Genomic DNA, 15,873 nt, shown 5'->3' with positions numbered 1-15,873 from the left:
TCCTGGGAGGCCTCCTGTCCCTTGCATCTAACACTTCTCAGTACCACCACCTAGGCACCACAGAGGGATCTTGAATTTTTAACTTCATTTTGATATAAACTCGGGCTTATAAAGAGGTTGCAAAATGGTGTAAATAGTTCCCTTACAGCCCTCACCCAGATTCCCCAAATGTTAACATTTGGCCACATTTGCTTTATCCTTCCTCTTTGACCCCAAGATATAATACCCATATATGCACATTATGCTTTTCTGCATGTTCGAGTGTAGGTTGCAGACATGCGGTGCCCCTCCCCTCAATTACTTCATTGTGTCTCCTAAGAACAAGGACATCCTCTTAAACCACCCTACCTACTAGTTCAAAGATCAAAATCCAGGAAATTGACCTAGATTGTGTGTGCAGGGAGAGGGGCAGAGGGAGAGGATCTCCAGCAGACTCCCTGCTAAACAAGGACCCCAGACGCAGGGCTCCGTCCCAGGACCCTGAGATCATGACCTGAGCCAAAATCAAGAGTCAGATGCTCAGTCAGTTGAGCGCCCCCCCAATCATGTCCTTTATAAATGGAAATCCCAAATGACACATGACAGTCCATCACCATGTCTCTTCAGCCTCCCTTAGGCTAGAGTTCAGAAGAATCTTCCCCAAATTATTTATGCTAGCTTATGTTGCTTCTGCAATGAAAGCCCTCCACTGTCCTATAGAATTGGACGCAGCCCCACCTCTTGGGCCTGGCTCACTGTCACTCACTCACTCACTCACTCACTCACTCACTTACTCACTCATTTCTGGAAGCAGCATCACTGGCCTCCTTACCATGCTGGCCTTCATGTCTCTGGTCTCTCAGTCTGGAACTACTCTGAGCTTTTGGACAGCTGCTCCTTGCTCTAGCCACACCACCTGACCTGCTCTACCACACTCGGCCCTGTTTGTCTCCTCTACCTTTTATTGTCTGTCCATTTGTTCCTCTGTTTTTCTTCCGTCCCCCACCCCCACTGAGGATGATGAGCCCATGAGGGCCAGGGGCTCAGTAGTCTGGTTCTGGCTGAGTCCTGAGCACTTGGTAAAAGGTTGGGCCTGGTATGTAACAGATGTTCAATAAACATTTGGTGAATGAGGGAATGAGTGAATGAAGGAGTGCAAGCGTTTTCAGACTACTTGGATTAAAGACAATAAAATCCATTCATCTATACTCAAATGGGTTAGAGATTTTATAGAAGCTGAATGAAGAAGACAAAAATGTTTTTTCCTTAGATGGCTTTTCAAAATGTCAGCCAATGACCTAGGAAGCTTTGGCGCCACTGCTCTCCTCTTCTAATAGTCCAGACGTCAAGATGATAGAATGGATTTACTTTTTGAGAGAATGTGCCAGATTGTCTACATCCAGGGCTTTCCGTGACAGGCTTCTCAGCAGAAATAAGTGACACATACCGACGTGAAGGTCATGGCTGAGTAACGTGGGGAAGAGTTTCTGACCAAGCCACAGGCTGCCTGGAACCCACTCAAATTGCAATGGGGTCTCCCTTTCCTGTTAGAAGAGCCTTGAGAGGCCCCGAACGCACTTGGAAGACCCCAGCCAGGTCCCCAGCCTCTCCTCATGCCTCTGCAGAGACAGTTCCCAGCCTGGGGCCCACAGAGCAGGTGGACAGGTCAGGTGTGAGCCTGGGCCTTGGGCAGCCAGGACCAAACTGCTCCTGCTCACAACTGGACACGTTCTGCACCCTCCTTGGGGAGCAGACTCCTCAGTTCCAGACACGTCAGTCTTTTTTTTTTTTTTAATTTTTATTTATTTATGATAGTCACACACAGAGAGAGAGAGAGAGAGAGAGAGAGAGAGAGGCAGAAGGAGAGGGAGAAGCAGGCTCCATGCACCAGGAGCCCGACGTGGGATTCGATCCCGGGTCTCCAGGATTGCGCCCTGGGCCAAAGGCAGGAGCCAAACAGCTGCGCCACTCAGGGATCCCCAGACACATCAGTCTAAAGCGAGTTGTACACTTCACTGTATGTACCTGTACCCCTGTAATTTTTTTTTTTTTTTTTTTTAAAGAGGAAAGGAGACAATTGGGGCAGCTTTGGCTCTCTGAAAGAGCAGCAGCTTTTGGAGACAGCCTGCCTGAGCCCCCAGGGAACCCAGCCCTGACAGCTGCCATGCAGCTTTCACTGGAGCATGGGGTAGATGGGGAACCCGGATGACCTGAACCCCAAATTCCACCCTGGCCTGGCACCCAGGGGTAAGCACCAGAGGCAAGCAAAAGGAACATTTGTTACCCGCTGGGGCTCTGGGCTCAGACACAGTGCAGAGTCCCAGTGCTGTGTGGTGGATGAGGCAGGATGTTGAAGGCTGGGGAGGCTCTGGGCTCAGAGCAGCCACTTACATCAGGTCTGGGAAGAAAGGTTCAAGGGCCGGGTGTGAATGGGAGTGAGCAGATTCTGTTCGTAATGGATGCGCAACCGGCCCTCCCTGACTGACCTCACTCTACGCTCCTAGGAGGGAGACCACCTTTGTAGGGCCCATCACCCCAGCACCGGGAGGCCACTACCAAAATGGCCTTGCCTGGGAACAAACTCCTGGAAGCTGCAGTGCTGGCCTGAGCCGGGGCAGCAGGTTGTGGGAGGGGCCCACAGCTTCCTCAGACAGAGGTCACACCTTGCAGAGCCACGGGCAGCAGTCTGGAAGCTCAGACCACACCCAGGGCTCTTGAGACAACCCACATGTCAACAAAAGGCCATCAGGCAAGGTCACCAAGAGTTGCAGGAGGTCTGCCACAAGAAGCATAGGACTGGAGCCTCTAAGGGGTGCCACTGATTAAGCTGAAATGCCCTGGTGCCAGAGATGCAAGTGAGCAATGGGGCTCCCAGTGCCTGCCCCCTCCTGCCCCTTCAAGGTGCTCTGGACCAGGCCATAGTGGCACAAGCCTCCAAAATGCCTGGAACTGTTCTGAGGCAAGGCAGGCCTCCAGGGCATCCCATCTAAGGCAGACCTTGCCTGGCCTCAAGCCTCCTGCTCCTGCTTTGCCGGGACCTGAAAGGAAGAAGGGAGAACTCCTATGTGGTCTGGGAGAGCCACACTGTCTGGCTTCTCATCTTGGCCCTGCCACCGATGAGCTCGGTAGCCCTGGGCAAGTAGCTTAAATGCTTTGTGACTCAGTTTCCCTATCTGGACACATGGGTATAAGAAGGGCAGTTTCTTCAAAGGGCTGTTTGAGATGATGAGCTACTTTGACCAGGACCTCACACATATGTGCCCAGTTGTTATGGGTGTCATTACAGGGGGCTCAGGGTGGGAGGCGGGGAAGACATGGGTGGAGCTGTACATTCCTCCCCACACTTCTCCCAGCTCCTGAAACAGCTGGCTCCCTGGGATTCCACCACAGAATTTCATAGGGGTCTTTCTGCTTACTGTGAGACCAGGAGCAACAGAACTCCCTAGCATGTCCTAGTCTGAAGCATTTTTATATTTTCATTTGTACCTGGGATACAGTAGGGTCTTACTACATACTTGAATTGAATGAGAATGTTTTAGGAAAACTACTACCTAACTTACTAAAAGAAAAATGGGGTTGCATAAAGTCTCTGATGTCCTTCTCGGCCAGAAAGTCAACAATGGAACATGCCATCTTTAGGGTGTTATTTTAAGTGTCCAGGTTCCATCTTATTTATTTAGCAGATAAGGGATTATGGTAGAGCCAGCTCTCCCCAAATCTGCTTTAAGGAGACAAAGGAGAGTGGTTGTGACGATTTTTCCTTGCCGAGTCCCTTTTGCTAACATAGGTATTATATGGCAGCACATTCTAGAACTAGGGCCTGCAGCATTCTAATATATCTTCTTGGTCACGAATTCTTTTAAGGACTCAGCGCTTGTCTCAGGAAGCAGAGTGTTCAGGGAAGTAGATGTCATGGTAGAAATGAGGCAAGCTGGAGAATTTTTGCCTTGTCGTCTTCCATCTTCTCACAGACCCTATCTGGTCTTGCCTAGTGGAGAATTTTAACAATCAGCTTGTCACCTCTCACCTTCTGACTTTGTTTTCTTTAGAGAGAACTCCTTACCACCTTTTTATTCAGTGCTTTCTGACAGATAGGAATGAGTTAGTAACGGAGAGCCACTCTGGTTAACTCAGCTCCTGGAAAACTTACTGGAGGGGTGGGCACTGGGCTCACAGAACACACAGGGAGCTGGGGGATCAGGGACTGGTATGCTGGTTGCTGGGTGGCAGAGCATTGCCGCCAGGGAACGCCAACATGCCCTCCCAACAGCCTCGTTCTGCCTTGCTTGTTCCCGATTCAGAGTGTTGGATTGGCCAAGCTTAGGACATGGGTCTGCCCCCAGCTCTACCAGGGGTAGGAGAGAAAAGGAAATTGTGGTGCAGATGAGAGGATGGGGGTGGTGGTGGATGCTGGACAACCCTCTCCCTCCCACAAAGGAAAGCTAACAAGAAATGTGCAGGATAGGGATGCTTGAGTGGCTCAGCAGTTGAGCATCTGCCTTTGGCTCAGGGTGTGATCCCGGAGTCCCAGGATCGAGTCCCACATCAGGCTCCCTGCATGGAGCCTGCTTCTCTCTCTGCCTCTCTCTCCATCTCTCATGAATAAATAAATAAAATATTAAAAAAAAGAAGTGTGCAGGATATATGGAAGAAAAATCAAGTGTATTAAAAGCATCAAATAGCAAGTCTCATAGATGGATATAAACACTACCCACTTTGAAAAACATCTTGGAAAAATGACTGTGCTCCCCTAAATTAATGTCACCATCATCCCAAACAAGGTCCCCACAGAACTTTTCGAGAAGCTTAAAGTGGTTCTGAAAAGCATTTAAGACAAAACGTAGAATGGCCACAACCTTGAAAACTAAGGATAAGAAATTTAAAACATAAAAACTATAGTAATCAAAGGCGGTGGGGGGGTGGAGGGATCCACAAAATGGGTGTAGGGGACTTAAGAGGCACAAGCTTCCAGTTCTCAAATAGATAAAGTCACATGGATGAACAGTATAGCATAGGGAATACACTCATGGTGCGGTGACTTTGTTTTTATTTTATTTTATTTTTATTTTTTATTTTTATTTTTTTTATTTATCTATTTATGATAGTCACACACACACACACACACACACAGAGAGAGAGAGAGAGAGAGAGAGAGAGAGGCAGAGACACAGGCAGAGGGAGAAGCAGGCTCCATGCACCGGGAGCCCGACATGGGATTCGATCCCGGGTCTCCAGGATCGCGCCCCGGGCCAAAGGCAGGCACCAAACCGCTGCGCCACCCGGGGATCCCGGTGTGGTGACTTTGTATGGTGACAGATGGTGGCCATACTTACTGCAGTGAGCATTTTGTAATGTTTATAATTTCGAACCACTCTTGTTGTACACCTTAAACTAGTATAATGTTGTGTCAACTATGCTTCAATTAAGAGAAACTATAGTAATCAGGATAATGTAGACTAAACAAAATCATCAATGGAAAAGAAAAGAATTGAGAAACAATCACTTACATGAGAATTGGTGGATGTCAAAAGCCATTTCAGGCTGGTGCAGAAAAGAGTCTTAGCTGTCTGGGGGTGGAAAATAAAGTGAAGGTCTTTTAAGATTTTAACTACAGAAGCTTAAGTAAGATGAAATCTGACTTCTAAAGTGGTAACAGATATATCAAGTGCATCACGGGCAGTAAAAAGACACATGATCGAATAAAACACTCACAAAAAGACATAAAGGATATTCACAGCAGCTTTATTCCTCCTAGCCCCAACCTGTAAGAGCTCAGTGTTCGTGAACAAGGCAATGGACCAAGTGTAGTCTGTTCATACAGAAGAATTAATACTTGGCTTAATAAAAAGGAAGTGACTGATTATAACTTGGGTCTCAAAAACATTAAACTGAGCGAAAAAGAAACCAGACACAAAAAACACCTGCATGACTGCAAACTATCCACAAAAACTAATTATGGTGGAAAAAATCTGTCCCAACCTCCAATAATACATTAAACTAACTCCTGGGGGCGGGATAGGAGGGACTGCCTGGGAAGGAGCATGAGAGAACTTTCTAGAATGATGGCAATGTTCCTCATCTTCATAGGGGTTTTGGGGACAGCTTTATCCTTGGCCAAAATGTAGCAGATGCACACTTAAGATGTGTTTTATTGTGTGTGAATTTTGTCACAAAAGCGAAAATTTATTAAAAAAAAAAAAAAAACTCTATGTAATATGTGTGCCGAATTTAGGGATGAGTACCGAGGACTATGGTTTACTCTGGAAGGCACCAAAAAGTAAGGTGGATTCATGGATGGATAGGTGACATTAAAAATAGCATAGCAAATTGCGAAAGGTAGAACCTAGGGGATGGGGTATTGGGGTTCTCTGTAGAATTCTTTCACCTTTTCCGTATATTTAAAGATCCTGATAATACAACGTGGGGGAAAAGTAGCAACAGACTAAAAGGAGAGACATTTCTGACATAAACGAGATTTTTTACTCCTGCTCTATAGAGCTAATCAACAGAAAAAACGAAAACCCCAATTGACCGTAAGCAAAGGCCTTGATCAATAAGGCAAATGCCAGCAATAGCTGAAAAGATCATCCTATTTGTCAACAGAAAAATCTGAATTCAACTAACACTACTCCTCTTCCCCCTCCAGGCTGATAGAACATGCGAACACTTGGCAGCAGTTTGAGGGGAAGCAGGCGTTCTCACGTGCTGCTCGTGGTTGTGAGTGGAGCCAGGTTGGCAGCCTCTCCGAGTCCACTGAAGCTGATGCCCCGCCTCCCGTACCAACAGCACGCAACCCTCCTGCTTCTGGCAAGGAGCAGCTGGGCAGCACCTGGCAGCACCGGGCAGCCCTGAAGATCCAGAAGCGCCAGATGCAGGACACCAGGCGATGAGCAGCGCACAGCTGTGCGCTTCGTTCATGCAGGTTAGAACGAAGTGGAGTCATGAGAGGGAGATCTAAGGCCTACTGCTAAGTCAGAATCCCGTACAAATTACAGCATTTATAGAAAAGGCAAAACCAATGTGGTGTAAGTAAACACAGAGCAACGAAAAGGATCTGGAAAAATTCAAACTTGTGTGTTGGTGAGGAAGTAGGATTGGAGATGGGAGTCAAAACAAGCTGGATTTGAAGTAAATTCGATCTGGAATAAATGGATACACACACATACCTATAGTTACAAGACCATGTATTGCTCGCCTAATTAAAATGAAAAGCATTATCAGATCATCAGTTTAAAACAAAGCTCAGCTAATCTTAAATTTTCCCAGGATTTATTTCAGAGCAAAGGTGGTGAATTATATAATCACGGATTTCGGACTTTATAGCCTATACCCTCCAAACAGAGCTTTTTAAATTTCTCTGTCATCCCTTAAATCAGTTCACGAACCCATCATGTGGCACAGCACCCCCAACACTCAGGGAACACTTAACAAGGCGGCTGTGACCAAGTTCACACAACAGGGCTCCAGACACTTGTGGACCATCGCCTGGCTCTGCAGACAAGTCCTCTCCACCAAACAGACTTCCCATCTTTTGGTTTTTTCTTCCAACTGGGAGACAGGATGGGATGGCAGGGAATCTGCCCTAATCACTAATCAGTGCAGAGCTGGCTCCAGTACCCCACCCTCCACCTCCCCTACCCCCCCAGGTGCTGAGTCATATCTGACTATGTGGGCAGAAAAGTGTGCAGAAGGTCTTGCCAGCCACTTCAAAACTTTTAAGAGTGGTTTGCTTTTAAGTATGCTACACAGAATTGTCTTCAAGCGAGAACTCACAAAGTCTACACACAGGTAATGCATTCTGTGACTGATAAAGGGCAGAGGTGTGGGTGTGTAGATATTCATGAACAGCCAGCTGTGTCTCCACTGCTCTGTGAAACAAACCAAACAGCTCACCAAAATTAGTTGAAAGTTTTATTTATATAAACTTCATTAGGAACATAAAAGATTAAGTTTCTTAAAAAAAATCTGCAGTTATTTACAGCAGTATTGCACAAGTAAAGTGGCAATTACCCTGTCAAAATTCATCAGTGCAAAACACAAGTAAGCCAGGGAAATCGCAATACAAATGCTACATACGCTGGGTCCTAGGAAACAAGTTAGTGACGGGTCAGTATACAGACAGATCAGTGCTATTTATAAATGTGTACCTGATGAGTTCTGATACAGTAACTAGTGGTCACAGAACCTAGACATACAACTTAGGGGAGCTTCTAAAGTCTGATTCCCAAATAAAAGTAGTCAAGTTACCTAGCTGGGAGCTTGAGGATGCTTCTTGAATACAATGCCATTTGGAGAACAGGAGTCACCTCAGCTGGTTTAGCGTCACGTGTGGTCACATCCCTGCACACATGTGAGTGGGGAGTGGACACACACAGGCACCAGGCTAAATCAGCAGGGATGATAGAACCATCTACGGACATGGGACCCACTAGGAAGTCTCTCTACAGCTTCCACATTTTCACATCCAGTATCGTGGGACCCCCAATCTCTCTCCAAGCCAAGAAAGAAGCAGAAGGAAGACCACCTGAAGCAGGCTGATCAAATGTAGGAACCACACGGTTCAGGGCTGGGGGGAAAGGTGTGGGGGGTGGGGGGGGCGGGGTCTGTACAATTACCATTAAGTCCACACCTCAAAGCACAGGACGGTGGTGGGTGGGGGATAATTCAACTACTCACCAGTTGCCATAAAAGGGATTAGTGACATGAAGTGGACCTGGCATCACTCTCGAGGCAGGAGCAACCTGTCTCACCTGTCCCTTCCTCTTGCCCTGAACTCCTGGCAGCACCTCCAGAAGGGGCCTGTTTTTAGTTTTCTGAACACTGAATGGCCAGGGATAAATTTTCAATAGAAAAAAATTTGTCCCAACCTCCAATAATACATTAAACTAATAATAGTAAAAGAGATATGGCCTGGCATTCATACAATTTGCTTCCATGAGAAGCTAGCTAGCGCTTTTGGAATAGAAAGTAACTGGCTATTTCTTGAAGAATTTTGTAGCTGGCCGTATTTACGGTCTCTCATTGGTGGCTAAACACAAACTTCATCATAAGGATAGCAAACCCCAAGAATCTAAATCCGCGTGACCAGAAAGACCAGGAGACAAGGCTGGAGGGCCAGCCTGGGAAGACCGTGTGGTTCAGTCACCACCTCAGGGTTAAAGCAACTAATGGTACAGCAGGGGGGTGGGGTGAGGAGCAGGGAGGTCAACACTTTTCAGAACGTAAGACGTTAAATAAGCAAGAAATAAATATACAACATTTCTACAAGTTACAGCATCATGAAACAGTAGGACACATTACACAGAAAAAAGAATCTACAATATTTACAGTCCTCAATTCTGAAAAAGTTTAGTAAAAACAGTGATCTTTACTCATTTATGCTGTACAAAATTTTACAAGAAAGGTAAAAGAAGCACAATTGCACACAGACATTTGGCTCAGTTGGTAAGTAAAATCCTAATCTAATAAATAGTCAAAATATATACAGTATCAAGAAGGGCAAACAGGAGAAAGCTGTTCTCTACGGTGTATGCTTTTTTTTAATCCAAGGGATGTCTGACCTGGTTCCTCTGAAACCCCAAAGAGAATTCTTCGTGAACTCATTTTGGGGCAGGAGTACAGGTAACTGGAAGAATTACTCATGGGATTCTTTATTATGTGTTTATTGCATTTCTGTGATAGGTCACAGGACACTTTCTACAAACCTCACGGGAGAAGAGGTGGTCAAGGCACAAAACCCGCATTCAGTTTCCAAAAAGGGATCTAGTCTTTTTTTTTTTTCCTATAAAAAGTAAAAGAAATAAAAAATAAAAAGTCAAAGGTCTACCATAGTAGGCACACCTTCTGCAGGGAGGCATCTTGATAAACAGATACGTACAGTACAGAGACGTCCAGTCATCTCTCTTAAGTCCTGGTGCAACATCCTGCTCCTTAATACTACAATTCATAGAATCTCTTATTTCCTCACAAGCTGCTTCCATGGCCAGCTTGGAGGCCACGAGGCCACCGAGCCGGAGGTAAACCTGCCTATGTGGCCAGCACACAGCCCTCGGGCACCGCTCCCAGGGAGCCGCAGTATCGAAGAAACAGAGTAAAGTGCTCCAGTCAGAGAGACTGGCACTGAGTACGGAGATCCTGGGGAGGGGTGGGAGTGGGGCACCCAGAACCAAATACGTCTTTGGTGTGTGTGTCCAGCAGGTCCACCACCGCCTTACAACCGTGTGGACTTTATGACCCTATAAAGGGGTTCAAGACACATCAAGAACACAAGCTGACACTCAACACAGCTTTAAAAATATTCAAGACCCCAAGAAGACTTGGGGGTGGTAAAAGAAAATTCTAAAAAAGGAAGAATATTTGGAATCAAATATCTCTACCTAAAGGAAAATGTGTATATGCTGTAGATATATATAGATATATATTTATATAGAATTATGAAGATACAAATGAAAGGACCCCCTTAATTTAATCACGTGGAAATACTGGTCCTCTATGAGCCAAAAGCAAAACAATAGTTGTTGGCACTGATTCGTTTGGAAAAAAAAAAAAAATCATGTTTTTCTTTTTAAAAGCTGTTTAATGATCTGAGGTTTCAAAATCTGTAAAGAGTTATAGGGTTCACGAAATGATCTCTACCTCTCCTCTTTCACCGCTTCCTGATCTTTTTCTTGGGTCTCTCCAAATTGTTTAATGCCTTTGAAATGACGGGCCAACTCATGGTGACTCCATTCGTTGCATCCCTCCTAGGCAGGTGTGGAGAAAACGAGCACCCCAACAGAGGTGGATACACAAAGGATGGTCCAACAAAACTCAACTGTCCCGAGTTACGGAATAAGCCAGAGAGACATGTCAGAAGGCTGAGAGGTCACTTCAGATTCGAGCTCCGATGCCCAATTTTTATGGATCTGCTAAAAGCAGAATTAAAGCCTTTATTTCAAAGTGGATTTAAGGGGAAGCAAATGTCAGGCATCAAAAGCCAGATGAACCTGGAGTTGGACAAAAAGCCTGGATGCCCAGGGAACCGCTGCCTAAAGCCCCGCCCACAGCGTACACCAATTCCCACGAGGGCGGGAGCTCCAACACTTGCAACCCAAGGAACTCAGCTCCAAGGGGGCACATTCACCATCTGTGGCCTAGTGCTGACAATGCATCTGTGACTATGGGAAAGTTTGCAACCAGAAAAGCCCACAGTGCCGAGGGGTACAGTACCTGTCTGTGCTAGTACTGCTACTCCTTCTCCCAGGACACTGGTGAATGAGGAGCCCATCAAAGGCGAAAACCAACACCAAGCACGTCCCAGTGAGTATACTACCAAAAGACAGACCAACTGGGCTGTGGTTGACACGGGCAGATCCTAATTCACGTTCTGACCCAGTTACCTTTTATCATGAGAATACACTGGACCAAATCTGTGCATCGGCGTCCGGACAGACTAGAGGAGCATCATAAGAGGAAGCAAAGAGGAATGCATAAAACAGAGCTTTAAAATTTTGCCACAGATGCAATCGAATTTAAGGAGGTAAATATTTACAATCCGGAGTGGCATATCAATACAGGCTGACCACAGACCCCCCCCCCCCGCCCCTTTAATCAGTTTCGTTTCATAAGAACTTTTTTGGTATTAATGATAAAAAAAAAAAAAAGCATGTCAAAGAGCCAATGGCAGGGAAGGGAGGGCGCCATCTCATATCTCTCCCGTTTAAAAATTCTGTACAGTAATCTCTAAAAATAAACTAAGGCAGCTTTATCAATTAGCTGGCTCAGTTTCCACTGCAGAGTTTACATAATCCTCTGAGAGTAGGCAATAGGTTCTTAAAATCTTAGTACAAAAATCATTCACAAGTTGGTTAAAAAGTTTCCATTTCCTTTTTGAAAAACCTGTTCTTACTAAAGAAGGTGGAAAAAAACCCACACCGTGTGTAAACACCATTCTTGCATAAAATCCTGCTCCAAAGAACCATGATTTTTACATTAAAAAAAAAAAAAAAAAAAAGAATCCTCCCTCATTTACATTCACAACAAACTTCCATTAGCAATTCTGCCGTGTGGTGAACAGAAAGGGCAAGTCCACATGCAGCGCGGTGTCCTCGGAACGCGTGGGCCGGCCTCCCTGCGCCCTCTGGGGCAAGAACCGCAGGCCGCGCGGCAATCAATGGCACCCCGACACCGGGCGCTGGGGCTCGTTGCTCTGAACAAGCGAAATGTCTGCACGCATCTGGCTCTGCAGGGAGCCCGTCGTCACTGCAATCTCCACACCAGGCGGACGATGTAACGTAACAGTCGTAAGATAATCATTTGGGGGTGGGCTTCGGCTGCTTGGTAATTATTCAAAAAGACCTGAAACAACAATAGGAAAGCTCCTTAGTTTCTCAGTCCTCGCTGTTCTTGGGCGGGAGATGCCTATAATTAAGTGAACAGCCCATCCCACTGTAACAGCTATGGAGGAGGGTACCCCTTTAAGAGGGCTGTGCCCTCCGAGCACTGGTCCTCCCCTGGGCCTGCGAGGTGGGAGTCCCCCCCCACCTCCCCCCACGGAGGGAGTACACTACACCATGTGATGTGCTTCTTTAAAAAGCAACCAAAGAATGCTTGGAACCACCAAGAGAATCCCCAAATCTCTGTATGCCCCTTTAAAAACATGTATTCTTTTCTACAGGCGATGTCATCATTGGCCAGAACTACCTCGACTGGGAAACGCCATCAACCTGTGTGCAGGTGCTGAGAAAAGTCACTGGAGTTGGTGCCCTGGGGAGCGGGAGGGGTGGTGGTGGGGGCAGAAGGAGGTGAAGGAACTGTCTTCACTACCCAGGTTAATAATGTTCAAATATGTGGACTCCCGTAAGGGTGAATTTCTGGTAACTGCAGTCTACTTGAGAAACCAGTGATTTGGGGTAATTTGTCCTAAGAAGCTAAATCAAGCGGTGCACTGATGCGCCGCTGTGCCTCTGGCTGCTGGTGGGTGGCTCTGCTATATAAACACTGGTGGCACAGCTCTGTGTCCACGGTCACAGACACAGGGAGGTCAACCCCCAGCCTCCCAACCCTTGCAGGTAGCAAAGAGCAATTAAAAATCTAAAAAAAGGCCTCTTGGCCAGTGACCACCAGATGTTTATGACAAACTGAGAAACCGTTCAAGAAGGAAATTGCTAGATTAAAGGTCTCAGGGGTCCTCAGGTCTTCTGGACGGCCTGCCTTGGAGTTCTAATCTATTCTGCAGGTAAAGTGCAAGGTATACATTCAGAGCAGCGAAAGGCAGCAAGGGACACATCTGCCTCTGTGCCAGGAGCTACAACCGGTTTCACGATTCATGTCTATCCTGGTCGTTTCCTTCACGAGTCATCTACTCCTGAGACCAGCTCTCTGCTGTTTGGGGCTCTCCACGAGCCCTGGGCAGGTGAAACTTCCCACACACCACCGTGGAACTGCTGGCCACCAGCAGGGCTGGGAATCTGTGTCCCCTGTCACAGGCCAACATTGCCACAGACACCAGCTGCCAGCAAAGCCCCCGTTTGCGACTGTTTACACGAGCTCTCAAGCACTTGTCTGACAGAATGGGATTGTGATAAGGCCCGGGCATTTCCCGTTCTCCTTCCATAACCAGACTGGAGGAAATCAGCTTTCTGTAAGCGATTCCTGTACAGGCGCTCTGTAACCACAGTCTGTGATTTTTATCTGTTTTACACACAAGATTGCTTTGTTTTGATTTAACTTTCAAAATTACTTTGCTTTTTTCTGTGTGAGAATAATTTAGGGGAAGGTTAATTTTAGTTGAGCCTAATATTAATAGGTTGAAAGAGGCTTATTCAAAATAAAACCACGGCTTACTAAAATGAAGAAAGTGCATGCAGAGCTAAGCAATTACTTCAAGGTGGGAAATCGCCTGTCAGCCAGGTGTCACTGCCAGCCTCCGTGAGACCAGAGAATGGGGTCAAAAGGACACCAGCGAGGGGACAGGGTCACATCAGGGACAGATCCCCAACCGCTTACATTTAGCTAATTTTATATTCCAGAACTGGCAGCGCCTGAGAGAAATCCTCCAGCCACCCTCTGAGGATATTGGGTGAATGAGGGTGGCTGTGACAGTAGTAGGTCAGAGTCCCATCGTGATTTTAGAGTTCTGTTTTTGTATCTTCAAAGTGAAGGACATGGGGTGGTGGTGGTGGTGGTGGTGGTGTTTAAAGGAAGCCGGGCAAGGGGCAGGGGCAGGGTCCAGGCTGGAGATTTTGGCAAAAGAAACACCTGATCCTTGACAAGCAAGAAGATGCTACATATAACTCAGGAAGGACAGGCAGACACCTGCCCTCTTGGGAAGCATGCATAACAACATGACACACGCTTTTAAGCCAGCGAAAAACTGCTTTTGGACAACATTCAATGGAGGAAGCCATTACGACTAAATTCAAAGGCCACGCCAGTCCCAAAAACCCTTGACGGCTGGCACAGCTGGCTGAGGCTGGCGCAGCTCAGCGTGTACGGCCCATTGCGCAGCAGCTGGAGGATGGGCAGCTCCTGTTTCCTGCAGACTCGCTGCCCTCTAGCACCTGCAGCCCTACGAATGAGCTTGTTCAGGGGAGCACACAGTATCTGTCCAGTGAAACCAGCGTGGGGCAGGTGGCATGAGGGTGCCAGCAAGTGAGGTGGCCCAGCCAAGCCCCAGCGATCAGCTCTAAGCACACTGCCATCAGCACAACCAGCCCAAGATCTCAGACCTCTGGCCCCCAGGACTATGAATAAACACAGTTCTGTTGTTTAACACACTCCCCAGCCACCACCCTCCCACCCCGCCCCCACGGTACTTTGTTACAGCAGCCCTAGCGAACGAATACACCCTCTCAAGCTTAACGAACATTCTTGGTCCTTCCCCCTTTAGAAAAACAACACTTCTTAGATCAGAGTGGTGTAATGCTATTTTAATCTAACTCAGTAAAGTACTTTAGGAAGATACATTAATAGGATGCATTTGGGTAAAGGAGATTATTAAAAAAACTAAATATAAACAATTTTATACATTACAGTGAACTCTTTTGTGTGTGCACACATACACAGGCACACCACACAATCACAAATGCTTGAAAAGTGTAGGACCCCATCCTGTTGGGTCTTTTTATCACCGTGCTCTAGACCAGGAACTGTATTCTTTGGGGTAATTAACTTTTATGGCCATCCCATGTGTCTAGAAGAGGATTCCTTCAACCTTCAGCTTTGACCCTCCAGAAGCCAATTTTGACAGTCTATGATCCTATCTGGGCCAGGGGCTCCTGGAGCCCCCAACTCTGAAAGCCATGTCTGCATCCATTAGATCTGATAGGCAATACCTGTGTCATGAGCAATGAGAGCAGAACAGCAATGCACAGCCCAGCCTGAGGGTTACCCATGGGTGCTACCAACGGTGACAGCAGTCAGTAAGAAAGCCATTGTCACTGCCCTGCCTCTGGAATCAGGATTCAGGTCATTACTTTACAGGCAAAGGACACCTACACATTCCAGTAAAATGGGAGACCTGTGCCAGAGCAGCGTCAAGATGCTGAGGGTCCTTCCTGTAGCAAGAAAAATGCAACAGCATCTCTTTTTATGAAGCTTACACTCTGATGAGGAGGAGCTGTACAAATAAATAGGTAACAGGACAATAGCAATATACAGTAAATAAAATGGCAGAGAAAGCAGAGGGGTAAGTGGGACCCTGGGAGAGCCTGGGCGGGAAGGTGCAGAGCTGAGACAAGTTTCCCTGGTTGAGACTCAGGTACTCTTCTTGGAAGATCTGAAAAGTGTCCTTGGAGACAGTGTCAGGAACATTCAGCAAGGAATCCCCAAACAGTTCCTTTACATCCCCTTATATTCAGAGAACATGGGTTCAACCTGGGTGGCAGCTGGAGGTGGGGCTGTGCCAAGGGAATG

The 15,873-nt window shown here is 46.8% G+C and overlaps 1 protein-coding gene across 9 annotated transcripts in view; it reads right to left on the bottom strand.

Moving 5' to 3' along the window:
* Positions 1-5,425: 5,425 nt before the first annotated feature.
* The window catches only part of BCL2L11 (BCL2 like 11), a 50,159-nt gene continuing 39,711 nt past the window's right edge, over positions 5,426-15,873 (bottom strand). For 6 of the 9 annotated variants that reach the window (XR_005372398.1, XM_038561431.1, XM_038561428.1 and 3 more), the window contains one exon: positions 7,878-12,315. Coding sequence is in view for 5 of the 9 variants with exons in the window: in XM_038561431.1 (XP_038417359.1) it covers positions 12,217-12,315 (99 nt within the window). In the remaining 4 variants the exon portion in view is untranslated. Of the gene's footprint in view, positions 5,547-7,877; positions 12,316-15,873 lie in introns of those variants that run through there. The other 3 variants (XR_005372399.1, XR_005372402.1, XR_005372400.1) reach the window with 3 other exon arrangements.

Source organism: Canis lupus, chromosome 17 (genome assembly GCF_011100685.1).
Source record: "Canis lupus familiaris isolate Mischka breed German Shepherd chromosome 17, alternate assembly UU_Cfam_GSD_1.0, whole genome shotgun sequence".
In the NCBI taxonomy this organism is placed as follows: domain Eukaryota; kingdom Metazoa; phylum Chordata; class Mammalia; order Carnivora; family Canidae; genus Canis; species Canis lupus.
This window is presented reverse-complemented; position numbering and strand designations above follow the sequence as displayed.